Source organism: Ascaphus truei, chromosome 1 (assembly GCF_040206685.1).
Source record: "Ascaphus truei isolate aAscTru1 chromosome 1, aAscTru1.hap1, whole genome shotgun sequence".
Lineage (NCBI taxonomy): Eukaryota > Metazoa > Chordata > Amphibia > Anura > Ascaphidae > Ascaphus > Ascaphus truei.
The window spans coordinates 266,489,542-266,502,257 of NC_134483.1; the positions used below are offsets into that span (position 1 = coordinate 266,489,542).

The window sequence follows — 12,716 nt, forward strand, 5'->3', positions numbered from 1 at the left end:
CTCGCGAGAGCCGAGCCGCGTCATACCGCATCAGACCACGTGACACGGAAGTGATCGCGAACGCGGAGAGGACTGGTAATCGGCGCTTCTATACACGAGTGTGAGAGACTCGCTAATCACTCTCTACTGCTTGATATTCACTCACAAAATGTGAGTTGATTACTTATTTTTATACAGAGTCAATTTTAGATTAAAAGGTTTTACACATATATTGTCCCTTCCTTATTTCCTCCCCCTCCCCCCTCACCCCCCCTTGTGAGATCCATCCATAGAGACGCGTGATTTCCTGAGACCAGCATATATATATATGTGTGTGTATATATGTGTGTGTATATATGTGTGTGTATATATGTGTGTGTATATATGTGTGTGTATATATGTGTGTGTATATATGTGTGTGTCTGTGTCTGTGTCTGTGTGTGTGTGTCTGTGTGTCTGTGTGTCTGTGTGTCTGTGTGTCGGTGTGTCTGTGTGTCTGTGTGTCTGTGTGTCTGTGTGTCTGTGTGTCTGTGTGTGTCTGTGTGTGTCTGTGTGTGTCTGTGTGTGTCTGTGTGTCTGTGTGTATATATATGTGTGTATGTGTATATATCTTTGTGTATGTTTGTGTATGTGTGTATATACACTCATATAATATATATATATAATATATATATATATATATATATATATATATATATATATATATATATACACACACACTCATATAATATATATATATATATATATACACTCATATAATATATATATATATATATATATATATATATATATATATATATATATATATATATTATATTATATGAGTGTTACATATTGACACTCACTTATACATTTGGTCACAGGCATTGTATCCCCACAGCGCAGTAGTCATTGAGATTTTCTGTGACAGTATATCCTTACAATACTCTGCACAGGTCACTTATTAACCATTCAGAGTCTGGTGATTAGCTACACTAATTCAAATGTGCTTCTGTAATTATACATGATGGCTTTATAGTTCCACTTATACAATATATTGGGGCTCTATACCCCAATTTATACCCACTTCGTTTTAATTTGCACTTTTGATTATAGGCTAGCTCCAGAGGAGGCATAGGTTCACTTACCTGCATTATTTTAATTTTGAGGTATCTCCCAATAAAGATTATTTTAAATAATTCATCAATTCATTACATTACTTGATTCCTCTGGTGATATCAGTGGATGAATTTGTTTAGAATGTTCTCGTTATAGGGGTTTCTTTTTCTTTTGTTGTGTATGTATGTATGTATGTATGTATGTATGTATGTATGTATGTATATATATATATATATATATATATGTGTGTGTGTGTGTGTGTGTGTGTGTGTGTATATGTGTGTGTGTGTGTGCGTTCGTTCGTTCTTGTGTGTGTGTGCGTTCGTTCATGTGTGTTCGTTTGTTTATGTGTGTGTGTTTGTTCGCGTTTCTCCATGTGTTTGTTTGTGTTTTCGGTTGTTCGTGTGTGTTTGTGTGTTCGTTTGTTCATGTGTGCGTTTGGATGTTCGTTTGTATATTTGTTCATGTGTGTTTGTTCATTCGTTCATGTGTGTGTTTGTTCATGTGTGTGTTTGTTCATGTACAAACACACACCCACACACACTAAGGGGCCTATGCAGAGAACAGCGCTAATAGCAATCTCGCCATTTTCCGGCGAAAATCGCGCTAAAAACAGCCGAAAATGGCGAGATTTGAAAAAAGCGCCATTTTTTTTTCTTTCCCTTTAAATTCGCCGCGCGGCTGGAGAGTTTCAAATCTCTCCAGTTTTTTTCTCTGCCGTATGCAGAGAGCCGCGATCGCCATCTAGTGGCTGTTCGCGCCAAAAAAAATGGCGCGATTTTCAACATTTTTCCTCTCCACCAAGCAGCTGGCGCTCCGCGGCCGGTGGAGAGGAAAAAAAAAAAAACCCTGATTTTTCCCCCACTAGTTTCAACAGCGCTTATAGCGCTGGTTGAAACTCTCCATATGCAGAAAGGCAGTTTTCTGCCCTTTCTGCATATGGAGATAAAAACTCTCCAATAAAGCTAAAAAATTTCCCCCTCTCCACTTCTGAATAGCGCTGCTCTCTGCATGAGGCCCTAAGTATAAATATAGAAATGCAAATAGTAAACATTTTAGAAATGTACCATTTATAATACAAAAGGCAGAAGTGATAAACATGCAAGGTGTATAAACATAACACATATTGTATACAGATTAATATAATATAGCGTTCAAAGTAAAACATCTTTGGATTTTGTCAATTAAATTGTGTTTTAATTTTTATGATTTGAACACTTTACAATCCAACATATACGTATCGTACTTTAGTTATCATAAATCAATTATATCATGTATTCCAAGTGATAGTATGGAAATTTCAACACAAAAATAAAATAAATTATACTCTCAAATCGCTTTCTTTGAATTAAAAACGTCATCTCAAATACAATTTCTTTGACAAAACAGTGACACATGACAAAGAAGTTTCACTTACAATGTACATGCTCAGCACACACACTTTCTTTATCCTCCAAATATTAAAAAATATTAAAAAGGTCAATTTATGTCATTAATACATGGTCATATAATGTGGCTGGTAACAATATTATTGTTCGCATTTTACCGAACACACATGCTCTGCAACAAAATACTATGGGAAACCATGGTGACACAATCACGCTATACATTAGCAATTGATAATGTTACTGTACAGTATGTATGTATAAAAAAACCTTGTTGTAAGAATCCAGTAGACATGTAAATATAAAACAAGTGAAAACACAAGACAATAGGGGTCGTTCATTAAACGGCAAGTGCCATCAATTGGAGTTTTTGTGTTTTAGTGTCCACTTTGGCACTATCACACTTTAATGATCCAATGAAATACAGTCAGCAGGTGTTGCAAATCCTCACCTTGAACACAAAAAAAGTTAAAACCTATATGAGAAGGAAAGGGCATTAGGATGAACTCCAATGCATGGTTGTATGGGGCAGATCTTCATTTTGCTTATAGATCGACAATTGTAGTATTAGCACAATCTGCCCTATTAGCTTCTGGAGACTTGCAGATATTTTGGACAAACATACATACTGTACTGTAACCTTCAGTATAAGCCAGAATACTGAAACAGTGTGTTGATAGTCAGCAAAATGTTACGGTGCTATGACAACTAAAGAATACAGCTTCGTCATTACCTTGATTCGAGGCATAGTAACAGTCGGGGCCATTGCTTTAGCTATGAAGCCGTGCGTTGTTCCTTTTTCTAAAAGTTGTGTAACGTACGGCATGAACTGTTTGCCTTTTGAGCCGAACACAAAGTCTTGTCTCAAGGCATCGATCATGAGAATGACAACTCTTTTGAAAAGAGGTGGTGGCAGACTAGTCCAATTGGAAATCGTTCCTAAAATGACACACAAAAAAAAAAGAAACTTCATTGCTTTCGTCTTTGAAAATATAAAAATTATAAACATAATTATTCATATTGTAAAACAAAAGTGGTCTATGATTACCACTTAAACATGAACACTAGTCATGGCAAACAATATATTTAATGCATTCATATCACCATTCACATCCTAAAAACTCCCTCATTGTTGTATATAGAATGGTGTGTTATTGTTGTGTATAAGTCAAGCAAATATCATTCATCCAGAAATAAAACAAGACGTGTTGGGTTCATTACAACATATATGTTACTATAGAGCAGGCCTCTACAACATGCCCGGACTCACTGTGCGGCCCGCAACGACTTTGGGGAGTAATATTCATTGTCATGTGTCCTAGGCCCGTTGGCTGCGGGGGGCTCTCCTCAGCTTCGGGCCTCCCTCCACACTGACTGTCCCATGCTTCTGATGTCAGCGAGGCACAGGGCCTCCATGCCGGTGCGCACGAGAAGCTCAGCATGCTGACGTCAGAGAGGCCCGGCGCGCCAGAAGATCGGCATGAGACAGTCAGTGAGGGAGAAGCCTGCAGCTGGGCAGAGCCTGGGCTCGCAGCAACTAGATGACGAGCAGCCCACAGCCTGAGGTGCTGGACTGAGACCATCCCTAAGTTAAGTCTGTATTTGGGATTTTTATAGGTATTTCGTTTTTTAAATACAGTATATCTATTTGGGGCTTTCTACATGTATTTGGGTATTTTTACATGCATTTGGGTCTTTTTACATGCTCTTTGGGGGGCTTTTTATATGCATTTGTTTTTTTATATGTATTTGGGAGGGTTTTATATGCATTTGGCGTTTTTTTTTAAATATGTATTGGGGGGGTTTATATGTATTGTATTTTTTTAAATGTATTGGGTTTTTTTTATATGTATTTATATTGGGGAAGTGGTTTTCTTTGTATGTATTTGTGAGGGTTATATATATTTTGGTGGGGTGGGGATTTTTTTGTATGTATTTGGGGGTGGGCAGTTTGTATGTATTGGGGGTGTGGTTTTTTGGTATATATTTTGTGAGGGGGAAGAAATGAGTGTGAGGAGGGGTATTGAGTAGGGCAATTGACGCAGCGGGGGAGAGTGAGAGGGGTGTAATACCTCTATTAAGTTTGTGAGATGATTAGGAAATTAGATCATTTGAATTAAAGTTTTACCCGGGCGGCCCAAATCTGTTTTCCTTGTAGCGATTTGGCCGTCTCACTTTACAAGTTGTGCCTGCTATAGAGTATAACTGCTATAAATAAAAACAGAAGCATTAAAAATGTATAAGGAAACTTGGCACAAATACCTTCAATCACCTCCTTTGAAATTGCTTCCCACTTTAGTGGTCTTTTCTTTAATAGCGCTTAAAAGAAACAAGCATAGGGGAGAGTTTGGGACCGCCCTGTATCTTTCAAAAGTAACTTCTGAAATTCTATTCCATTCTTCAAATAAATGATCTGCCTTTTACTTCTAGCACCCCCTGCCATTACTTATTATACTCCCTCTTGCTTCCTCCTTGTGAGTCCTATTACATGCCTGTAATTATTTAGGGAAATGTAAGATCTGCAATAACAATCCCACTTCAACAATAAAAATAAAAAATACATTCTTACCTGCAATTCTTTCCTTAATCTCCAAGCACTTCTCCTGCCTATAATACTTGATCCAGATCATTGTATCAAACACACTCAAAAAAAAGTCTCTCTCTATAAAAGGGACTGTGCATGGATAGTATCCATGACAGGTCAGTAAGTGCTCCAAACAAGCGTTTTCAAACCAAAATTGTCTATTATTAAAAATCTGGGAAATGAGGTTACATAGTATATGCAGTCCATACTATAGATCATGGGTGCGCAAAGTTTTTAACTTTCGCCCCCCGACCCCAACCCCCCGGGCTTCAAAAATGACTCCATGGCGTTATTTGCTGCCGGTTACCATGGCGATGCGTCACCAAAAATAAGGTAGAAGCTGCAGAGGACTCACGCGATATCCCCCCCCCCCCCCCACCCAAAGCAGCAACCCCCTGGAAATTCTCCCTCCCCCGGGAGGCACGCCCCTGCTGTAGATAGCCAAAGAACAAGTTGTCTGCTTCTGCTGTGTGAACCAAAAGCAACCTGGTCTTTCAAACCCTGCTCCCTTAGTTAGGCTCTGTGCTGCCAAGCCTGTATTCCAGTTGTTCCCAGATAAATTCTCTGGGAAGCTGAACCTGTTCCGCACAGGCTCTTAGAAATATGACAAGAAATTCCTGCCTGCTTTTAAACCGTTTTTTAATCATACATGGACTGACAACACCTTAGTGGAGGGTGTGGGGTGGACGCGCATCTGTTAGTGTGCGTTAGTGCAGTCGTGTGCGTTTGTGTGGCAAAAGAGCTAAAACAGTAATAAAATTGCAGCAGAAAAATATATTTTTTTAAAACACCCCTAGGTAAGGTGCAGGAGGGGAATAAAGCCTTGAGGTATATTTGAGACCTTTTTTTCCCCCTTTATAACACATTCAAAATTGTAGGCTCGTATTATGTGCGAGGTTGCACTATATTCAGGCAAATATGGTTGTGACGGTAGGGGTTGCTGGAATCACAAAACTGTTATGAAGCCCAGCTAGCTACTCCTAAAGCCATGTAACTTGGCCACCTTTGCAAGGCTTACTTTTGCCAAATGTATTTAACATCTGGGGAAGAACAGGGAATGTGTAAATGTATTTCCATGTCTGTAAAAATTTATTTCAAAGTCTGTATTTGTTATTACCTGTAAATGCAATCCCCCAGTTTAGTGAATCAACAATCTTCTGTACTGTAAATGTGCTTTGAGTGTCAGCCCTGCCAGAAAGCAAATTAGATATTCCATTCTTACTATCATTTCTATGGAGAATGCAATGCACTTGGTTGATGCTTTCTATAGAATTGATAGGATTAGGGACAGCTAGGTGTTGGGACTCCTGGGGGGAGGTGATAGGCTGCTGATCAGATCTGGAAGGAAAAGCATTGTATTGCACAGTCTGATTTAATCAGGGATGGGTTTTAGCATGCCCTCTGGCTGTTGTGGCACTAACTTAATCTGTGCTTTAATTGTCCAGTGGAATCTCCCATGTAAAGGATAGCCACAGAGAGCTATAGAAGGGGGCTGCTGATCAGAGAATCAGTTCTACCTTAAGAGAGCCTCTGAGAGCAAGAGAGGCTAACAGACAGAGAAACTCTGGGAAGGAGTGTGGCGAACTACTTTCCGAGAGACACTCAGGGAAGGAGTGTGGAGATCTACCCTCAGAGGACTATCTGAGAGACAATCTTTACAGTGACCAGCTGGAGAAATATCTCAGAGAGGCTGCTGTGTGTGATCAGCACTCTGAGATCCTGGAAGAGAAGCAGACAGGACAAGCCTTCTTGAAGCAGGCCCCCGCACCTAGCGAGGCTAGAGACTACTCCCCATACCCACAGTTGGTATTGTATCTTGCTTTGTACATCTTTGTTGTATCTGCTGGCGTGCCAGAATAAACCCCATTTTATTCTACAACTTTGTCCTGTCTGGTGCTAGTGATCCCGGTGGTTTTGGTGTTCAAGTACTGGTCTCCCGTGACAATGGTAATTCCTTAGTCGCCAGGGAAGGGAGCGATTGAAGGCTGTACAACACCCTCTGCAGGAAGGAAAGGAGGGGCACCCGCACACCACGAGTTCCCTCCCTTAGTGCAGAGACCGGCTTAAACAGAATGACATACCAAATAAGGACAAACACGCACAAAAAGATATTTTTTTTAAAATTAATGCTCGTGGGAGCTTACAATCTAAAGGACACCTATAACTGGTGCACTTTTGCGCTCTCTGTGTCAAATAGATCTGCCAGGTTTAGGCGTAGTTAACCTCTAAAAAGTACTGTGGGTGTAAAATAATGAGGTATAATCATTCATAAATGAATGATGGCTATTTGATTCAGGATCAAACAAATTTACACAAGTACAGCTCAACCCCGTTACAATACAATCCGCTCATAATACGGGCTGAGCTGGGCAAATATCACCTACCTTTGTTTCCCCGGCCGCCTGCACCAACATGCTGAGGACGTGACCCAGCTACTCAAGCTGCACCGCGCGAATGACGTCAGGTGTAGGTGTGTGTCTCCGTTACCAATAAAGATTTGAATGGTTTAAAAAAAAAAAAAAAAATCATCTATTCAAAGCTTTATACAGAGGCGACCAACTTTATTCTTACTCGGTTTGTTCCGCGAATTTCAGAATATCCCGGTGATGTTCGATTTTGTATCGTTTTCGGCCGGAGTGTATTGCGTTATTGTCCCGGCTGTGATTTAAGCATTTTATTCCCGCTGGCTGCAATACTGCAATGTCGTGTAAAAACACATGGGGGCGTTTGCGAGCTGTTGTCTTTGAAGTCTAATATCTTCGCGGTTCAACCTACACAGTCTGTGCGTGCGCGCGCAGTAATAGTAAAATTGCATATTTAAATTTATTTTAAAGTACAGTACTGTACATGCTCGGACCCTGTTGGGGTGAAGTGAGGGGGTTCCTAACATCTGGGGGCAAAAAGAATTTTATTTCTAGGTGCCCTAGAACAGAAGTTCCCACGCCAATTGTCCGTGAACTTGACCGAGGCCCTAAGTAGTTCCCACGCCAATTGCGCGAATATAATGTAAAATAACCCGTTCTGTGGGTCCGAGCGGGTTGAAAGTCGCCTGGTCCTCATGCGGAAGGACCCTTGCCATAGTGGCAAAATATCAGCCTTGCACGACCCACGGAACCGGAGGTTCCAGAAGACAGTTTAAAAGCACATTACCAAAGTGGCTTTTTTTCTGCCATGCAAGTCAATGGCAGAAACCTGAACTTTAACATGACCCTGACTCCGTTCTGTTGCCACGAGAGGGTCGCAATTTGCCATGCAATCCTGCCGCAACTAGGACTACATGGTGACCGAATTTGGGCCCTCTAGGGTGAACAGAAACGGAGTTGTGGGTTCCAGGTTTCTGCTCCATTCTGACTTAGCCGGTTCAAAGCTTTGACCGCCATTACGCTCAATGGCAGGACCCTCCTCGCCGCCGTGACCCTTTCTCGTCGCCATTACTGCTCGGACCCTGTTGGGGTCCAGTGAGGGGGTTCCTACCATCTGGGGGCAAAATTTTATTTCTACGTGCCCTGGAACAGAAGTTCCCACGCCAATTGCGCTAGTTCCCACGCCAATTGCGCTAGTTCCCACGCCAATTGCGCGACCAGGCAGTAGAAAAAAAACAGTGCAGCAAGCCTCTACAGTACATTTCTTACTCTGTCAAAGGAGCAAATGGAAACAATGTGAGGCAATTGAACATGTTCTTTTATTGGTGAAGTCAGTACAAAAACATTTATTTACAAATACTGTACAATGTTGAAACATTTCAAGTGCACAGCAATTCTAACCAACAACACACAATAATACATACTGCAGCCTTTATTAAATTATTCTGCCACATTGACTTCGGAGAAAACATTTACAAAACATTGAGATACCTGAAAAATGGACGTTTACACTGTATGAATATTTATTTATAATGCAGTATACAGTATATATATATATATATATATATATATATATATATATATATATATATATATATATATATATATATAATATATATATATATATATATATATATATATATAGTATACACAAAGAAGCGAATACCGCATCACTACCAATAAGTGAAGCAAGGTCTAAACCTACCTAAGTCAGAAAAATATATCTGAAATAGTTATAACAAAAATGTAAGCTGTAGGTGGTGCTAGAGGAAGGAGATAGATATGGAAAAACAAAAAAAAAAAACCTCTAAAATAGCACTCAGACAAATGTTTGCAAAGAATAAAAGGGGTACTTTAATTAAATTAGAAAAAAATAACAGACATACAAACAACTAACTGGAGAGCCTGCCTGACTAATGAATAATAAAAAAACCCAATGGACAAAAAAAAAAAAAACAGAAAAACATAGAATGCAACATATAATAATGGACCCAAAAAGAAATAATGCCCTTAAGAACCTAGCTTACTGTGGGAACAAAAGTTCCCACAATAAGGCAATATAGACCGGCCGGTCACCACATGTATAAGAGACTATAGAGCATCACAGGTCTACATATATATGCATGAAAAAATTCTTACAGAAAATAACATGAGTGTTATACTGATAGCAGTAAAGAATATCACTAGCAAGGTGTAAACCTATTGCAACTCAGGTAATGCTAGGGCAAAGGAGACATACAGGTATGTATATTTAGTGACCCAAATACATGTATTAAAGCAGATGGGAAACAAAAACAGGGAGGGATATAATAACCCAAGATACTCAGCTCCTTGATGTAAAGATACTGCATACAAAGATCAGCACAGCACTGTCCACTGGAAAAGTCCAAAAATATAGGACTTAGTTGGTTGTCCAAAATAGGGCAGAGGCAGGCTAATTTTAATTTTTGCTGCTGTTGATCCTGCCTGCCTCTGCCCTATTTTGGACAACCAACTAAGTCCTATATTTTTGGACTTTTCCAGTGGACAGTGCTGTGCTGATCTTTGTATGCAGTATCTTTACATCAAGGAGCTGAGTATCTTGGGTTATTATATCCCTCCCTGTTTTTGTTTCCCATCTGCTTTAATACATGTATTTGGGTCTCTAAATATACATACCTGTATGTCTCCTTTGCCCTAGCATTACCTGAGTTGCAATAGGTTTACACCTTGCTAGTGATATTCTTTACTGCTATCAGTATAACACTCATGTTATTTTCTGTAAGAATTTTTTCATGCATATATATGTAGACCTGTGATGCTCTATAGTCTCTTATACATGTGGTGACCGGCCGGTCTATATTGCCTTATTGTGGGAACTTTTGTTCCCACAGTAAGCTAGGTTCTTAAGGGCATTATTTCTTTTTGGGTCCATTATTATATGTTGCATTCTATGTTTTTCTGTTTTTTTTTTTTTTTTGTCCATTGGGTTTTTTTATTATTCATTAGTCAGGCAGGCTCTCCAGTTAGTTGTTTGTATGTCTGTTATTTTTTTCTAATTTAATTAAAGTACCCCTTTTATTCTTTGCAAACATTTGTCTGAGTGCTATTTTAGAGGGTTTTTTTTTGTGTTTATATATATATATATATATATATATATATATATATATATATATATAATATATATATAATATATATATATATATATATATATATATATATACTGTACTGTATACTGTATAAAATCTACTGTTTGTTTTTAGTGCATGGGGCACAGGGAGTTAAAGTGACTTGCTTTTTATGTGCTGTATTTGGGGCTTGTCTTTGGGGGTTTATTCATCAAATTATTATGAACTGCCTTTTGAAATTACAGTGCTGCTAACTATTTCAGCCACACACCTCCAGAGTTTTTAATCCCTCCCTAGCCAAGCGTCAATCGGCTGAGTCTAAATATCCTACCAACCCCCTCTCACCACTGGGTCGTTAATCTTCTGCATACAGTACTTGTACTGCCATTGTGTTCTTAATCCACCCATAGCCCAGCTACAAACACTCAGTACGCCTGCGTCTAATCACACCATCCCCCTCCCCCAACCCTTAGAGGCCTGCTTTGGAAAATCCCCTCTCGAATTTGAAATGTAAATCCGATGTGCACAGCACTGTGAGAATTCAGCGTAAACTGATACATGTTTTCACACCCTGATGAAAAACAGAGTCAGTATGGTTTACAGTCACATGTTTTAAATTAAATACAGTACATTCTTTTATATCTTTAAAATAAAAATATATAAATATAATGTAAAATAACCCGTTCTGGGGGTCTGAGCGGGTTGAAAGTCGCCCCCAGTACTATCAAAGGAGCAAATGGAAACAATGTGAGAACATTTTCTTTTATTGGTGGAGTCGGTACAAAAACATTTATTTACAAATACTGTACAATGTCTAAACATTTCAAGTGCACAGCAATTCTAACCATCAACACACAATAATACATAATGCAGCCTTTATTAAATTATTTTTATGATGAACTGCCTTTTGAAATTACAGTGCTGCTAACTATTTCAGCCACACACCTCCAGAGAATAATACATAATGCAGTATTTATTAAGTTCTTTTGGCAGCTTGATATTGGATAACCATTTGTAAAACATTTGTAAAACATGGGGAAACATGAGTAATGCACATTTATAAGAATATTATTTAATACTATATACAGTACTGTAATGTAGTGTATAATATACTGTACTGTATATACTGTATAGTAAAATTAATTTTTCTTTAGTCTATCTTTTCCTCATGCTGTGTACAGTACAGTAGTTCATTGAGAGGAGAGGTTTTGTGTACATCATTACTGCTGTTTATATACTGTACATTTGACTGTACAAACAGATTTGAGTGTACACAACAACCCACCTCCCCCCAGGCCACCCTTTTTTCCTGAAACGACAAGAAATTAAAAAATTAGTGCAGTTATGTGCATACTGTATTATGGCATTGTGTGATGTGTAGTACTACTGTACATGGCTGGTGCTGCTTTCTCTGGAAAGAATTTTTTTTAGCAGTTAGTAGGCAGTTACTGTAGTACTGTCAAACTAGTCTATACTGGAACTACTGTATACTCTGACTACTGTTAAATACTATGTACTGTAACCTGATGGCTGGTGCTGCTCTCTGTGTAAAGAAAAAACTGTAACTACTGTATACTCTGACTATTGGGAAAGAAAAAATCTGTGCCATACTTACCTGTATCATACTGTACTTACAATACTACAGCACAGTACTACTTTCCTGATGCTTGCCCATTACGCGCGATCACAATGGGCAACACAGTGGCAATATGGTCTATATATTTATTGCAGCGTTCCACGGTGAGTACATCGTTCCAAAAACTCATTATGCCTTTCGACAACTCGTCCTTTTTGGAGGGTTTCGCCACTTTCCGGATATGGTCCTTCAGCTGATGCCAGACCATTTCGATTGGATTGAAGTCTGGCGATCTGTCATTGGAAAGAAAGGACAATTGGTTTAAGAGCTAAAAACAGTGGGGAACAAAAATGGGACACGGTCTACTGCACTTACTCCGCTGGCGTCTTCACCCAGTTGATGCCGCGCTCAAGGATATGCGCCGTTGACACGGTGTGCTTGGGATCGTTGTCCTGGTAGAAGTGATGACCATTGGGGAAGTCGCGTGTGATGTACTGTATTGCACTATCTCGGGCACAATGTTGTCTTGGAAGTAAGCTTTATTCGTGATTCCTATAGCAAGAAAAGAAAAGTGCTCAAAAAACTGCACAATAGTACAGTACAGTGCATACAGTAAGGCAACAC

At 39.2% G+C, this 12,716-nt stretch overlaps 1 protein-coding gene across 16 annotated transcripts in view; it reads right to left on the reverse strand.

Annotated features, from left to right (window-relative positions):
* PIGG (phosphatidylinositol glycan anchor biosynthesis class G (EMM blood group)) overlaps positions 1-12,716 on the reverse strand; it is a 435,347-nt gene that overhangs the window by 402,048 nt on the left and 20,583 nt on the right. For 13 of the 16 annotated variants that reach the window (XM_075603704.1, XM_075603687.1, XM_075603714.1 and 10 more), the window contains exon 2: positions 3,196-3,401. The exons of 1 other annotated variant lie outside the window; for it this stretch is intronic. In XM_075603704.1, coding sequence (XP_075459819.1) covers positions 3,196-3,401 — 206 coding nt within the window. Of the gene's footprint in view, positions 1-3,195; positions 3,402-12,716 lie in introns of those variants that run through there. 2 more of the 16 variants (XM_075603748.1, XM_075603785.1) reach the window with 2 other exon arrangements.